Below are 16,978 nucleotides of genomic sequence, written 5' to 3'. Positions count from 1 at the left end.
CATCCAAATGAACTGAATCCCCCAAAAAACATTTCCACTGCATTTCAGCCCTGCCACAAAAGGACCAACAGACACCATGTCAGTGATTCTCTCGTTAACACAGGTGTGAGTGTTGACGAGGACAAGGCTGGAGATCACTCTGTCATGCTGATTGAGTTCGAATAACAGACTGAAAGGAGGGTGGTGCTTGGAATCATTGTTCACCCTCTGTCAACCATGGTTACCCGCAAGGAAACACCTGCCGTCATCATTGCTTTGCACAAAATTCTTCACAGGCAAGGATATTGCTGCCAGTAAGATTGCACCTAAATCAACCATTTATCGGATCACCAAGAACTTCAAGGAGAGCGGATCAATTGTTGTGAAGAAGGCTTCAGGGCGCCCAAGAAAGTCCAGCAAGCTCCAGGACCGTCTCCTAAAGTTGATTCAGCTGCGGGATCGGGGCACCACCAGTACAGAGCTTGCTCAGGAATGGCAGCAGGCAGGTGTGAGTCTATCTGCACGCACAGTGAGGCAAAGACTTTTGGGGAATGGCCTGGTGTCAAGAAGGGCAGCAAAGAAGCCACTTCTCTCCAGGAAAAACATCAGGGACAGACTGATATTCTGCAAAAGGTACAGGGATTGGACTGCTGAGGACTGGGGTACAGTCATTTTCTCTGATGAATCCCCTTTCCGATTGTTTGGGGCATCCGGAAAAAAGCTTGTCCGGAGAATCAAGGTGAGCGCTACCATCAGTCCTGTGTCATGCCAACAGTAAAGCATCCTGAGACCATTCATGTGTGGGGTTGCTTCTCAGCCAAGGGAGTGGGCTCCCTCACAATTTTGCCTAAGAACACAGCCATGAATAAAGAATGGTACCAACACATCCCCGAGAGCAACTTCTCCAATCATCCAGGAACAGTTTGGTGACGAACAATGCCTTTCCAGCATGATGGAGCACCTTGCCATAAGGCAAAAAGTGATAACTAAGTGGCTCGGGAACAAAACATCGATATTTTGGGTCCATGACCAGGAAACTCCTCAGACCTTAATCCCATTGAGAACTTGTAGTCAATCCTCAAGAGCGGGTGGACAAAACAAAAACCCACAAATTCTGACCAAACTCCAAGCATTAAAATATGCAAGAATGGCTGCCATCAGTCAGGATTGGGCCAGAAATTAATTGACAGCATGCCAGGGCGGATTGGCAGAGGTCTTGAAAAAGAAGGGTCAGCACTGCAAATATTGACTCTTTGCATCAAACTTAATGTAATTGTCAATAAAAAGCCTTTGACACTTATGAAATCGCTTATAATTAACTTCAGTATTCCATAGTAACATCTGACAAAATATCTAAAGACACTGAGCAGCAAAACTTTGTGGAAATTAATATTTGTGTCATTCTTCAAAACTTTTGGCCACGACCTGTAGAGAGAATGATTTATTTTAGCTTTTATATCTTTTCATCACATTCCAATGGGTCAGAAATTTACATACATTCAATTCGTATTTGGTAGCATTGCCTTTAAATTGTTTAACTTGGGTCAAATGTTTCGGGTAGCCCTTCCACAAGCTTCCCACAAAAAGTCGGGTGAATTTTGCCCATCCTGCTGACAGAGCTGGTGTAACCAAGTCAGTTTTTAGGCCTCCTTGCTCGCACACGCTTTTTCAGTTCTGCGACAAATTTTCTATAGGATTGAGGTCAGGCTTTGTGATGGCCACTCCAATACCTTGACTCTGTTGTCCTTAAGCCATTTGCCACAACTTTGGAAGTATGCTTGGGGTCATTGTCATTTGGAAGAGCCATTGCGACCAAGCTTTAACTTCCTGACTGATGTCTTGAGATGTTGCTTCAATATATCACATACTTTTCCTTTCTCATGATGCCATACTATTTTGTGAAGTGCACCATCTCTCCTGCAGCAAAGCACCCCCACAACATGATGCTGCCACCCCGGGGCTTCACGGTTGGGATGATGTTTCTCGGCTTGCAAGCATCCCCCTTTTTCCTACAAACATAACGATGTCATTCATGGCCAAACAGTTCTATTTGTTTCATCAGACCAGAGGACATTTCTCAAAAAGTACGATCTTTGTCCCCATGTGCATGTGGAAAGCATTGTCTGGCTTTTATATGCAGTTTTGGGAGCAGTGGCTTCTTCCTTGCTGTGCGGCCTTTCAGGTTATGTCGATATAGGACTCGATTTACTGTGGATATAGATACTTTTGTACCCGTTTCCTCCAGCATCTTCACAAATCAAAGGATTGATTTGCACTTTTCGCACCAAAGTACGTTCATCTCTAGGAGACAGAACGCGTCTTTTTCCTGAGCGGTATGACGGCTGTGTGGTCCAATGGTGTTTATACTTCCGTACTATCGTTTGTACAGATGAACGTGGTACCTTCAGGAGTTTGGAAATTGCTCCCAAGGATGAACCAGGAGGTCTACAATTTATTTTCTGAGGTCTTGGCTGATTTCTTTTGATTTCCCCATGATGTCAACCAAAGAGGCACTGAGTTTGTAGGTAGGCCTTGAAATACATCCACAGGTACACCTCCAATTGACTCAAATTATGTCAATTAGCCTATCAGAAGCTTCTAAAGCCATGACATAATTTTCGGGTAATTTTCCAAGCTGTTTAAAGGCACAGTCAACTTAGTGTATGTAAACTTCTGACCCACTGGAATTGTGATACAGTGAATTAGAAGTGAAATAATCTGTGTGTAAACAATTGTTGGAAAAATTACTTGTGTCATGCACAAAGTAGATGTCATAATCGACTTGCCAAAACTATCATTTGTTAAAACAAGAAATTTGTGGAGTGGTTGAAAAACGAGTTTTAATGACTCCAACCTAAGTGTATGTAAACTTCCGACTTCAACTTTACATACACACATACATATATATATTTTTTTAACGTATTTATTATATTTTCCACTAACTTAACCACCCTTCTACTAATTGGAACAAACGAATGAACAACAACACCCAGGCTTCTACTTCCAGCTTAAACATACTATATACATTTTACAGGCACAATCTATGTTACAATAGTTCTATTTCGTCCTTCCTCTACCCTCAACCTCACCCATCTTTTTCTGATGTCCATCCAGTTTAATTTCTATTTGCCATATATTTTTAACTGTGCTGTTTCACAAAAGTTCTGAACCAATTCACTCACTTTCATCACTCTCGTATCGCATGACCTGACACCGTCCGTTATCGAAGCAGATGGCCAGGCAGGGGCAGTCTGGCTCCACGTAGCCCTCTGACCCTGCGTACCAGTGGATCCCTGCGATACTGATGGCTCCAGTCACGTTATGCAGACAGCTGACAGTCATCTTCATCTGCAACATAATGATTATCTCTAAGTCTCCTAGAACTAAGTTATCCACTCTTCAGAAGTGGGGTTGCATTAAACACTCTAAAACAATTGAAACGTGCACCTTTACTAAGTGTACAAAAAGCGCGATCCATTGTTACTTTTGGTGTGTTGCTATCTTTTTCAAAGGCTACCAGACTTACAATGAAGTTTCCCTGATTGTCGTAGATGTGGATTTCCCCATTGGCCATCCCAAAAAGGAGGATCTTGCTATCTGGCGACCAGGCCACGTGAGCGAGCTGAATTCCCTTGAGCTCTTTCCCCCAGATTCGGTTACCTAAAAAGACAAAAAACACAACCATTATAAAACAACCACGTGGCATATTCGTCATGATGCTTTTCTCATTACCATTATACTATACAACGGGTGTGAGAAATCAATAGCTATGCAATGACAACTTGTTCTGACTGTTAAAAACTGAAATAACCCAAWGGACCCAGTGAATGAATTAGAAAAACAATTCTTAGGGCATCCTCTTTTGGAAGTGTTTCTTAGCCCAAGACTAGGCTTAATCTCTGTTTGAGAAAACGAACCAAACTGTCCAGAGAGACGTGTTAAAAAGAGGAGCACTTACCATCTACAGATCCAACAATGACTGCCCCGTCCTCGTAAACAATACAAATCTTCTGGCCATCTGCATTCCAACTCATGCTCCTCACCACGGACTTGTTCCTGTTGTTAATCATCTCCTCGTACCAGCAGCCTAGTCACACACCATATCATTATAATCATCACATAGTCCCACACCATATCATTATAATCATCACATAATCACACACCATATCATTATAATCATCACATAATCACAACACCATATCATTATAATCATCACATAGTCACACACCATATCATTATAATCATCACATAGTCACACACCATATCATTATAACATCACATAATCACACACACCATATCATTATAATCATCACATAGTCACACACCATATCATTATAATCATCACCTAGTCCCACACCATATCATTATAATCATCACCTAGTCCCACACCATATCATTATAATCATCACATAGTCCCACACCACATTCATTATAATCATCACATAGTCCCACACCATATCATTATAATCATCACATAGTCCCCACACCATATCATTATAATCATCACATAATCACACAACCATATCATTATTAATCATCACATAATCACACCCATATCATTATAATCATCACCTATTCACACACCATATCATTATTAATCATCACATAGTCACACACCATATCATATAATCATCACATAATCACACACCATTATCATTATAATCATCACATAGTCACACACCATATCATTATAATCATCACCTAGTCCCACACCATTCATTATTAATCATCACCTAGTCCCACACCATATCATTATAATCATCACATAGTCACACACCATATCATTATTATCAATCACATAGTCCCACACCATATCTTATAAATCATCACATAGTCCCACACCATATCATTATAATCATCACATAGTCACACACCATATCATTATAATCATCACATAGTCACACACCATATCATTATGTCATACATTAAATAGTCAACAGAAATGGACAACGCTTCAAGATGGCTGAAGTGTTTCTCTGACTTGACATATCCTTCAAGTGTAATACGCCTACAGTCTTTCTGACCACAGGCATCCTGATGGATCTTGTGTTTTACCAACCCCCCCCCCCCCATACATTATTATCAGTACATGTGACTATACAGTGTAGCCTACCTTTGTAGAGCATCCACACAATAATGAGACCATTCTGGTCACTCGTGGTAAGCTTCTGGTACTGCTCATTCCACGTCACAACCTGGACTGCACCTGTGTCATACCAAACAACAAACAGAGTTCAGAGGTCCCACTGGCTCCCAGAAAGAGGCATAATAGCACTTTACTTACCACTGTGGCCTTCAAGTGTCTGATTCATTGACAAATTGCTGGGTGCTGCAAGTCCTTTGAGTTTGGCATCATCTGTTGAAAGTTCACAGCGCCAAAGAGAACAAGAAGTCATGTTTTTTGTGTGTGTGTTTTTTTACAATTACAGCGGCAACACTATTGTTTAGGCTACTTACATATATAGGACACTCCTAATTTCTTTATAGGATACTAGTACAGTAATTCCTAACACTAAGTAATTATTCCTTAAGTGTTTTTTTTTCTCTGGATACAAAGTGCCAATTTTTGCATGATTTGAAATCCTCAAGCCTAAACCAAGCCAATCTCGTCCATATATTTATATATCCAATCCATATATTTATATATTCTTAATTCCATTCCTTTACTTAGATTTGTGTGCATTAGGTATTTGTCGTGAAATTGTTAGATATTACTTGTTAGATATTACTGCACTGTCGGAACTAGAAGCACAAGCATTTCGCTACACCCACAATAACATCTGCTAAACACGTGTATGTGACCAATAACATTTGATTTGATTATCTAGCCTATAGTGAGTTAAATAAGCCTGTCAACATCACAAGCTTCTTGAATCATATCATAGCTCTAAAGTAGCCTAATACAGAGAAGCCCGAGCAAATAGGTCCCTGACACCATTATACTGCACTTCCACCTAAGACTTACCCCACACCAGTGTTTTATGTTAATGTAGGCTCTAGTGTAATTGTGTTTCCATCGGGAGTGTGACACTAAAGACTTGGGGTGAGCAGAATCAACAGGCTCTGCATCATCAAGACAGTTGCTTTGTGACAAGGTGTTCCCAGGTCCACAGTTAGCCATTGTTCTGTAAATGCCAGCTGAAAAGTACCGGTGGCCAGGCCTTAGCCCCAAGTCAGAGCAAGTCCGCCGTGGCCATGGTCCCGTGAGACATGAGTGCCAATGGAAACAGAAAAGTCTGAGCCCTTTAGGTAACACACTGGGGTAAAGCTCAGATAGAAACTCACCATCCTACTTTCTAATTGACATATTACTGCTGGCAGAATATGTCTACTGTTGCCAAGCTGATTTTGGTTTTAAACTGTTTTTCACATACAATTAGCTACTCTAGCTCTGTTTCACAAACATTTGGAATTAGGGAGGCAGGTACAATCACGGTTAAGAGCGTTGAGCCACTAAACCTAATTGCTCCTGTAAGTCACTCTGGATAAAAGTGTCTGCTAAATAACTAAAATGAATCTGAATCAAATGGGTTTGGAAACATTGCATAACATAGCTCAGATGGTACTCTCAGCAAATCTCAACTTATAGAGGTAACTTGTGTTGGAAAGCCAGTTCACCTGTCTGTGTCTCCAGCTTCAGGACTTTGAGAAGACCCTCATCCCCTCCACAGGCTATAAAGCCTTGGTCTTTGTTCCATGACACACACTTCAGCCGTATGTTGTTGGGGATGGCAATCTGAGAGGGGAAGAGGATTGTGCATTTAGATCATATTGATTATAACTGGTTGTTACTGTTGTAGGCAAAAGGGACATTTATTGTATTGCTTATGCCAACAGGCTCTGAAATATGTGCCTGCTGTCCCAGTTAGTAACATGCACAGTCATAATTAGATAGTTAGCAAGCAGTAAATGGCTGGCTCAACCATGCAAGAGACTGTGTGCATGATGGTGATGAATACAATATTAGCCAAATCATAATGGCATGTTGATGCGGCTCTCGTCTTGATAGGCAACAAGTGAGAGACGTATGGAAGCTTCACGCGTATCAACAAAACTATCTGACAGCTAAATGTCACCGAAATGGATGCCTACCTTCTTACTGAGATAAATAAACATCGTTGCTGCCAAGTGACCCAACACACGTTCACTAGAACTTGCTTGCTAAAGCTAACATTAGCCAGCTAGCGATGTTAGAGAGATAACGCAAGCAACTTGCTAGCTAGCTTATGGAAGTAACGTTAGCTAGCTGGAGATTCAGTCACCGTTGTCAAACAGTTTACAAACAAACTATTCTAGAATATAGCTAGCTAACTCCGCGCAAGATACATTCATAGTTGAGAATTTATTTCATTTCATAACTATGTGTTTCCTTCATAAACTAAATTCACAAGCCAGCTTTTTTTGCAGCACTTCGACGTCGCTTTCATCGGTATCCCTGGTAACCACACACCGGAAAGCTCTTTGTCGAGGCTTCCGCTCTCAACATTGCGGTAATTGTAGTCCATCATTATTTAAATCTGTGCTGTGTTGTAGTCCTTGTTCGTTGCACTCCCTTCTGCATGTTTGTCTCTTTACTCCAAGTTTATTATCTCCATGTGTAACAGTTTATCTTTACGTCCGTCCCCTCGCCCATACCCGCTAACTAGCTAGCCATTTCACATCCGTTACACATGCATTGTTCCCATTTGTGTATGTAAACACTTCTGAAATGGGAAATGTCAGAGCCATGTATTAGAATATCTACAGTATGGCTCAATCTGGGAAATGTTTGGCAACATTATGTGCATACTTTTTATCATCCAGCTAGTCTGTAAAATTCCTTGGTCATGTATGGCTCTCAGTTGGTAGATCATGGTGCTTGCAACACCAGGGTTGAGGGTTTGATTCACACRACCACCCATACATGAACAATGTAGTTACAACTGTATTCACTTTGGATGTAAGTATGCAAGCATGACCTAAAGTTGTTTTGGATTAAAGTGTCTGCGAAATGGCATATATGAATTTGACAATCCCTTTTCAGTCTCTCCTTTTTTAGGGGGGTTAATTATTCTCGATACAAATTGTTTAGTAGCTGGTGGACTTGGAGACAGCCAGCAAAGGTATTTCTTATGTTTTTTTATATTGTGCTTGACGTATATACAGTATATGCATGTAGCACTTTAATCTTTATGACAAAAAAATATGGACAGAAACAATGTTAATATGAGATTTGTTCAAAATATGTATTTAATGTGTACATTTGTACAAATATCCAAAATAGAACACTAGAAAATAGAACAATAGAACACCATATATTGACAGAAATTACATTTCGTGTCTCTGTCATTTATCTTGCACCACAATAAGGAAACAAATCACTTGTCAGTGATGGAGCCTGTATTGCTTCCTCTTTATTATAGGTTATGTGGTGGAAGATGGAATGTTGTTAAACTGGAAAGGTGCCACCATGGGGAGACAAATATTGTGCAAAAAAAGTCAACTTTGGTCTTTGTTCCTAGTTTTAACAATGAAATGGGGGACATCTGTTGTGAGCAAATGAAACATTATTGGCCATGTCATTCAATGGTAAATACATTGTTTTAGATCTAAAAACACATATATTGAAGGAGGGTATACAGTACGATAACTCCAAAATGGACTGTTGTCAATAATGACGGTCGCTAAAAATAGGAAAACTATACAGCCATTTTAGATTGAGGTTAACTGGGTGAGCTCTGAATGGTCTCTCTGCAGCGTCCTCTTCTTTAGAATCAACGCCTGCCTCCAAACTGGGTCACTTTCCTCGATAGGTCATCAAGTGGAAATAACAGTCAAGGAAATGACTTGTCTTCTTCAATGCATATACTGAAGTGTAATAGGGAAGTGTAACAGTTCAAAGTAGACCAATATACACATGGCCATACAACATTGCAGCTGGTGGTAGTGGCTTTGAGATCTTGTGTAAAGCCCTATATAAATACCACCCTTACCCATTATAAAAACGACCGATGAGGTTAAAAGGATATGTTTGTTGGTCAGCTGCTTTATGGTGGATTGCATCTTCATCTGGAACGCAATCTGAGCCTCACACATACAGGCGTCTTCACTCAGCTCATTCCCACTCATCTCATTCGCGTCCTCTGAAAAAGACATCAATGGCAATAATTAATAAATGCTACATTTTTTTATGAAAAACCTGACATTAAGTTACTGCAGTTACCAATAAACAACTTATCTGTTAGCTTTTCCTGTATTATTTTGGTCGTCTAAATATGATAGGCTACTCAGTATTACGCACAGGAGGTTGGTTGAGTAGGATGGGCTCGTGGTAATGGCTGGAGCAGGATAGGTGGAATGGTATCAAATAGAGCAAACACATAGTTTCCATGGTTTCCATGTGTTTGATGCCGTTCCATTCACTCCATTCCAGCCATTATTATGAGCCGTCCTCCCCTCAGCAGCCCCCTGTGTTACACAGTAGCTAGAAACATAAAGTGTCACTTCTTTCACACCTAGGGATCTATTAAAATCATTTTCCATAGTGGTTACAAGGAAACGAATTGTGTAGTTACAAATTGCACAATGCAATCAAATATTACATTTCCCTGTTACTATGAGGTTATTGGAGCAACGTAATGTAAAGTGTTACAACTAGTTCACTTAACGTAAAGTCAAAACTTCCAATACAGACAATGCATACAGTCAAGTGATGTCAAGTAGTTAGTCAAAGATCAGGTGAAGTTTTTTTAGATCATCGAGGGGAAGTCAATGGTAAATCAATTGGGTTTGGCAAAAGGTTAACAATCACTTCAAAGCTTTAATCAAGGCAGTAGGGCCAGCCATTCATTCAAGCTTTAGCCAAGGCAGTAGGGCCAGCCATTCATTCAAGCTTTAACCAAGGCAGTAGGTCAGCCATTAATTCAAGCTTTAACCAAGGCAGTAGGTCAGCCAATCATTCAAGCTTTAACCAAGGCAGTAGGTCAGCCATTCATTCAAGCTTTAACCAAGGCAGTAGACAAGCCCCTTCATTCAAGCACTTGTTCATCATAACACAAACCCATCATGTATACTTAGATTTTTCAAGGTCTCCCGTAGATGTGAAACAAACCACAGGTGACTGCATGCAATTTGAAATACCCAGGCATCAGTCCAACAAACGTATGAGGCCAAACACAAGTCAGTCGACCAGGCTCCTCCTTTGGGTCCTTCTCCTGGATCTAGCTGTTGTTCCCCTAGCGGCTAGCTCATGCTGCACCTTCCCATGCGTATCCATTTCCTTCTTCCTTACAGTGGCAGAACTTGCTCTTTATGGAGTCCACGGTGCTAAAGTCAGCCGAGTGAACGTAATGCTGGTTGTGGGGCTCAGAGGCAATCTCCAGGAGCTCGCTCTCCTCCGTTTAACCCACCGCATACATCTCCACACCTGAGGAAAGAGAGAAGGAAGACAGGACAGGACAAAGGTCACTCTTTAGACAAACTCAAAATTGTGATAGGGTGCATGATATACATCGGGTTGGAAGTTTAATTATTACACAGCTACGGTAGGAGGAAACATACATTCAAATAATGAACTCAAAAAATTTACTGGATGAACAAACAAAAAAAGTGAGTCATTTTAGAGTTTGGAGTTGTCATCTTACAATTTCAGATATGTTCAACTCAATAAAATGGTGTTACATTATACTGTTTAAGAAAAAGGTCTCTCACCTTGCTCTTTAAGGTTCCTGGCATGCTCCGAGATGTCGTTTTGCAACTGTCCATCCGTCAGCACGATGGCCACCCGGAGCACTTTGGCCTGGTGCCTTCTCCCTGTGTGAAGCTCCTGTCCAGCAGGTGGAGCAGGGTCAACACGGTCACGGAGCCCATGTACTGAACACCTCTCACTGCCTTCTTCAAAGCCTTGGTGGTGGTTTAAGGTGAACTAGGTCCGGACTCAGCTGGTGTACTGGATCAGGCCAAACTGGACAGTGCCAGCGCCGACTCATCACCAGCTCAAAGTTGTCCAGGCGGACGCTCTTGGAACCGCCGATAACCAAGGCAGGTCGAGAGCTTTAGCCCTGCAGCCTGGGCTACTCTGCAGCTCTGTGGGTTTTAATGCTAAATAAGCCACGCCGACGCATCACAACAAACTCACCATGTATTAGCCGTATAAGGTGAAGAGGGGACAAAGCAATGTTAGCTAGCAAAGATGGCGTAAACGCATTGGATAGTGGCATGCACAGTGCTTGACTTTGGCAGGAACACACAGGGACTGAGTTCCGGGGGCACCTTAAATGTTCCACATCATGAGTTTCTGCACCTGTTGTAGAATAATAAATATAACAGTACCAGCAGCCAGAATGACTGTGGCATCTATTTCAGTCCACTTCAAGCACTGGGCATGCATACCATAACAGCAGCACTTAGGATTTCTAGCCTATGAATTCTGAAATAAAGGTGCACCAACCGTTGGAACCTGATCCATTTTGGTTTGGGTTTGGGTTTTGGTTCTGGTTTTGGTTCTGGTTTTGGTTTTGGTTTTGCAAAGAACCTGCTGCCAAGGGTAAACATAAGACAAAATCTTTCACATTAATATTGACCTTTGCCCCTAAATACGAGGCTTGTTTTGATACCCTCCCATTTTCTGTACTACACAATAAATACAGTAAAAATGTCCCCTACACACAAAAACATTCCGGTAACACTTTATTTGAAGGCTACCTACATAAGTACTTCATAATACATTCATAACTCATACATGACATAACACCTTCATAAGCAGTACATGAGCATTTCATAAATACTTATGTCAACAATCGTTGAAATCTGCAGTATAAGTATCACAAAAATCAACCTGTGGTTGTTGGGAAATGCTTGCTTATATATGGGTTATTCATGGGTTATGAATGTGTTATGAAGTCCTTATGTAGGTACCTATCGAACAAAGTGCTATCCACATTCCCGATAGAGGCTTGTGGTCCTTACGTGAGCATGTTTTCTTGTCTGCATTCAGTGTATAGCCTTCTCGACACTTGCAGGCGTACGAGTTGTTGTTGTTGTTGTTGACACATATGTGGTCGCAGTCGTGTCCCAGGGCACAGGCGTCCACACCTGTAAACAAACATCCTCACAGCTGATTGGTTTAGTCTGACAACATCATCACCTTGAACAGGATTAATCAGGTTAGTATTAATTCAGGTAAATTATTAATTACTTTCTAATTGGTCAATTGAGGGTTATCATACGGAATCTATATATATTTTTTTTTTATCACTGTTTCACATTAAATGTTGAAATAATTATTACTATTAGTCAATGTTTTTTAGGTACAGGTGCACAACACCAGTCCTCGAGAGCTGCATCTGCTGGTTTCCATTCTTGATTTTTAAACAAAAGCTAGTTTAGACCTGGGAATCCTACAACTAGTTTAGATCTGGGAATCCTACAACTAGTTTAGATCTGGGAATCCTACAACTAGTTTAGATCTGGGAATCCAACACTACATTTAGACTGGGAAACCAACAACTAGTTTAGACCTGGGAATCCAACAACTAGTTTAGACCTGGGAATCCTACAACTAGTTTAGCCTGGGAATCCAACAACTAGTTTAGAACTGAACTGGGAATCCTACAAGTAGTTTAGACCTGGGAATCCAACAACTAGTTTAGAACTGAACTGGGAATCCTACAACTAGTTTAGATCTGGGAATCCTACAACTAGTTTAGATCTGGGAATCCAACAACTAGTTTAGATCTGGGAATCCAACAACTAGTTTAGACCTGGGAAACCAACAACTAGTTTAGACCTGGGAATCCAACAACTAGTTTAGAACTGAACTGGGAATCCTACAAGTAGTTTAGACCTGGGAATCCTACAACTAGTTTAGACCTGGGAATCCACAACTAGTTTAGACTGGGAATCCTACAACTAGTTTAGACCTGGGAATCCTACAACTAGTTTCGATCTGGGAACTCTACAACTAGTTTAGACCTGGGAATCAACAACTAGTTTAGACCTGGGATCCTACAACTAGTTTAGACCTGGGAATCCTACAACTAGTTTAGACCTGGGAATCCTACAACATAGTTAGACCTGGGAATCCAACAACTAGTTTAGACCTGGGAATCCAACAACTAGTATAGACCTGGGAAACCAACAACTAGTTTAGACCTAGGAAACCAGGTATGTTTCCTGGGTGGTCAGTAACATTAGTAGGTGTCAAGGACTGAAAGAAACTAAAACCAGCAGGACTGAGGCTCTTATTCAATTGTGCACCGCTATTATAGGAGGACTTGCAAACATGACTTATCTCTCACCTAAGCCTGAGCACTAGCCTCATTCTCTTACCACACAGCGTTTCCCTGAACTTGGACGTGAGCTTCTCGATGACGCCGTAGGTCTCCACGTAGAACACGTGTTCGTCCAATGGCAGACTGGCCATGAGACGCAGGGACTTCATGTCCGCCCTGTCCACCCCGACTGCGTAGATCTCGATGCCTGCCGCCCTCGCCGCCGCGGCAACCTCCTCCACCGTGTCCTGGGGCCGCCCGTCCGTCACGATGATGGCCACCTTGGCGATGTTCTTGTTGGTTAGCCGGGCGCCCGATCCCTCGGTGAAGGTCTCCTCCATGGCCGTCTTGATGGCTAGCCCCGTCATGGTGCCAGCCGCTAAGGATTCGATGCGCGCCAACGCTGCTTTCAGGCCCGGCTTGTCGAAGTGCGTCTTGAGCAGGAACTCAATCTTCACTGTGCTAGCGTAGTTCACAACGGCAACACGTGTGGCGTCTGCGCCAATCTCGAGGGTGTCGACCATGTCAGCCAAGAAGATTTTGACCTTCTCAAATTCTTGGGGGCGTACGCTACGGGAGCTGTCGATGATGAACACCAGATCTAGGGGGCGGCTTTTGCAGTGGGTTTCTGCGAGGGAATAGAACGTGACATAGGTTTTTACCACAGAGGGTGAAATGGTTTGCTCTACACACTTTGACAGGGAACTGCTAGCCAGACATCCTCTGTCATATACACTGAGTGTACAAAACATTAGGCACAACTTCCTAATATCGACTTGCACCACCCTCAAAACAGGCACAATTCATCGGGGTATGGACTCTACAAGGTGTTGAAAGTGTTCCACAGGGATGCTGGCCTATGTTGACTCCAATGCTTGACACAGTTGTGTCAAGTTGGCTGGATGTCCTTTCGGTGGTGGACCATTCTTGATACACACTGGAAACTTTTGAGCATGGAAAAACCCAGCAACGTTGCAGTTCTTGACACACTCAAACCGGTGCGCCTGGCACCTACTACCATACCCTGTTCAAAGGCACTTAAATATTTTGTCTTGCCCATTCCCCCTCTCAATGGCACACATACACAATCCATATCTCAATTGTCTCTAGTCTTCATCTACACTGATTGAAGTGGGTTTAACAAGTGACATCAATAAGGATGTATAGCTTTCACCTGGATTCACCTGGTCAGTCTGTGTTATGGAAAGAGCAGGTGTTCCTAATGTTTTGTACATTCAGTATATATATCAAACACATTCAGGCTTCACATTCATGCTTCACATTCAGGCTTCACATTCAGGCCTGGAGTTGCTTAAGGTTTTAGCAAGTCACCTTATTAACATGTGCTACTATTTAAAAAAAGATTGGATGGGAACGTTAGTTTTTAAGCGGGCGATCGTGCATGCTTCTTTACACACAGCAACGATATGCTACAAAAAAAAGCAGTAAAAATAAAAGTCTAAAGGAATCTGAAGTAAAGTGGATTAGGAATGGACACGAGATGAAACAAAGCTTCGTTTCTGACCTTTTCTGAGGGATGTAAACATGGTAACTAGGGACGGCAGATAGCCTAGCGGTTAGAGCATTGGGCCAGTAACCGAAAGGTTGCAGGATGGAATCCCTGAGCTGACAAGGTAAAAAAAAAAAAAAAATCTGTCACTCTACTGTTCCCCGGGTAGGCCGTGATTGTAAATAAGAATTTGTTCTTAACTGACTTGCCTAGCTAAATAAAGGTTAAATTTGAACTTGGAAGTCAATTCATCCCATGTAGTATAGTGAGCACATGTTTATCCTATTTCTCTCAAGATTCACCTGCAGAGGACATTAGAAAAACAATAGTGACTTTTACCACAGCACCTGCTCAATCATTGAACAGGATAAGAGACTGGGAAAAGGGGTAAGAGTACCAACAGAAGGGAGGGGTGTCAGATTTCTTCCCAGCAATCAATCAGTCCTTGGGGGGTTCATTAAAAATGACTTTTTTTTCTTCTTATACCTGTGACAGCACTGATGATGGGGGTGGGGGTGCAGGTCGAAGGGGTGGTGCGGTGAGCTGGAGGTACATGACTGGTGGCCATTTCCTGTGTGGCTGCTAGTACTAGTGATTATCGCCATGTGCTTTGGGCCACCACGAGGGAGGAAGATGCAGTAGAGCGATGGTTATTGTTTTTGGTCCAGCGCCTATGGCTTACATGGTGATGACGTGAAGTACAAAAAAACGCGTATAGCCTTAAGCATCAGTAAGAGGCTGGCTGCTAGCCTTAAGAATCGGTCCTGTCTGCTAGCAATTGAGTACAGATGCAAAAAAAACGATGAAAAATTTAAAATAAAGATTAAACATAACATTTCTACAGTAGTAATCGACATCATACAGTATCTTGTTTTCCATTTCTCACAATGTAACGTTGATGGGTTCTGAACTTTTAACTTTGAAATATAATAGCCGGAAGGATGAATTTAGCCCAAAGGACTGAGTAAGTTAGCCTACACATTGACAGTCCTTCCTTTGATGTGCTATTTGGTAACATGTTCGTACTAATGAATTTCTAAATGTATGTTATTGTCTGGCAAGATAAGAATGTATATTTACAGTATCAGATCATTTACAGAATTCTTTATTCTGTAATTCCAGACGACTGGCCAATACAGGAGATTTGATTACATTCGAAACTTTAATGCACATCATACATGGACGTCAATGGCAAATTATTAATTTAAATATATTATAATCTCAAATATAATTTAATATAAACAGCAGTCTGCGCTGAATATTCCAAATATCGGCTACCGCTGTCTGCGCACTATAGACAGAAAACATTGGCCTCTCTACAGAATAATGGACAAAGCATGAAAATGAACCAGCCTCCCAAATCAATAGTTCTTTGATTCTGAGACAACTGAGCTGGTTGCTGAACATTCCAAATGTGTTGCTGACCTTGCTGAACACTCTGAAATGGCTGTTGCTGTTGGAAGCTCCGCTGAAACGTTTGCCGTGGCRMGATRGGGCTGTCTGCCTGATGCTGCCGAGGATGGTATCCTCCATAAAGTCGGTATGTTGCTTGGACTTCCAGGGCAAGGAAGGAAATGCAAAAGACRAGTCCTCCGATTAACGATGTCATCCTGTGGCAGGCAGTTGGTTCTTTTAATAGGTCCGTATCAAGAAGCAATTCATAATACTAAACCACGAGTACAATCATTTGCTCTCTGGGGGCATATTTAAGTATCTCCGGCCGACACACGTGGGAGAAAGTTGTCCAATCGAAAACTAGACGTGGGAAGAAAAGATCACAGTTCGGTGTTGGTTCGGGGCAGGTGTGTGACCTGCTTTACGCACACTAGGCTAGGCAGACGATGTGATGGGGTTGGAGAGGATGCAATTTTGTTTGCCATTGTTCATGCAAAGTGTGACCCCGAGCGTCACATACAATCACATGCAAGCTTATTCGTGAGATCAGTTTTATTCTCAATTTGATATGCATAAATTATTAAACGTTTATTTTTAAAACGCTATAAATTTATTTGCTGAYATTTTTCGATTGTTAATTAATATTATTAGTGAAAATCATGAACAAACTTGTTCACAAAAATAGAAGCCACTGRWATTTGGTTAAATTGGTAAAAGAATAAAGAGTAAAATCATTAGTTGGACATAACAAATTTATTCTGGCCAAAACTGTACCTCTGAAATGCTTGTGCTCATATTAAAACAACTGTATAATTTTACTTTGTTTATGGAAAATCCTGAACCA

General features: G+C 41.6%; 2 protein-coding genes across 5 annotated transcripts in view; both read right to left on the bottom strand.

Moving 5' to 3' along the window:
• wdr35 (WD repeat domain 35) overlaps positions 1 to 7,416 on the bottom strand; it is a 44,324-nt gene extending 36,908 nt beyond the window's left edge. For both annotated transcript variants that reach the window (XM_024137635.2, XM_024137636.2), the window contains exons 1-7: positions 7,072 to 7,416; positions 6,598 to 6,715; positions 5,264 to 5,335; positions 5,093 to 5,185; positions 3,938 to 4,066; positions 3,506 to 3,639; positions 3,162 to 3,327 (exon numbers count right to left, since the gene is read on the bottom strand). In XM_024137635.2, the coding sequence (XP_023993403.1) occupies positions 3,162 to 3,327; positions 3,506 to 3,639; positions 3,938 to 4,066; positions 5,093 to 5,185; positions 5,264 to 5,335; positions 6,598 to 6,715; positions 7,072 to 7,095 (736 nt within the window). In that variant the 5' untranslated portion in view covers positions 7,096 to 7,416. The remainder of the gene's footprint in view (positions 1 to 3,161; positions 3,328 to 3,505; positions 3,640 to 3,937; positions 4,067 to 5,092; positions 5,186 to 5,263; positions 5,336 to 6,597; positions 6,716 to 7,071) is intronic.
• A 763-nt stretch (positions 7,417 to 8,179) lies between these two features.
• LOC112070212 (matrilin-3) lies at positions 8,180 to 16,568 on the bottom strand. 3 transcript variants are annotated; one of them, XM_070438876.1, is made up of 6 exons: positions 16,165 to 16,568; positions 13,288 to 13,857; positions 11,926 to 12,051; positions 11,408 to 11,491; positions 8,990 to 9,101; positions 8,180 to 8,781 (listed from the first exon to the last, which is right to left on the bottom strand). In XM_070438876.1, exons 1-6 carry the CDS (start codon positions 16,346 to 16,348, stop codon positions 8,733 to 8,735), a joined length of 1,125 nt encoding a protein of 374 aa, XP_070294977.1. In that variant the 5' UTR covers positions 16,349 to 16,568; the 3' UTR covers positions 8,180 to 8,732. The 3 variants fall into 3 exon arrangements, with proteins under 3 accessions (XP_070294977.1, XP_070294976.1, XP_070294978.1); XM_070438875.1 differs by having other exon boundaries at positions 11,408 to 11,494; positions 16,165 to 16,567; XM_070438877.1 differs by lacking the exon at positions 11,408 to 11,491.
• Between the last annotated feature and the right edge of the window lie 410 nt (positions 16,569 to 16,978).

Source organism: Salvelinus sp. IW2-2015, unplaced genomic scaffold (genome assembly GCF_002910315.2).
Source record: "Salvelinus sp. IW2-2015 unplaced genomic scaffold, ASM291031v2 Un_scaffold1259, whole genome shotgun sequence".
NCBI lineage: Eukaryota > Metazoa > Chordata > Actinopteri > Salmoniformes > Salmonidae > Salvelinus > Salvelinus sp. IW2-2015.
The sequence above is the reverse complement of the archived record's forward strand: the minus strand, read 5'-3'. Positions and strand labels throughout refer to the sequence as shown.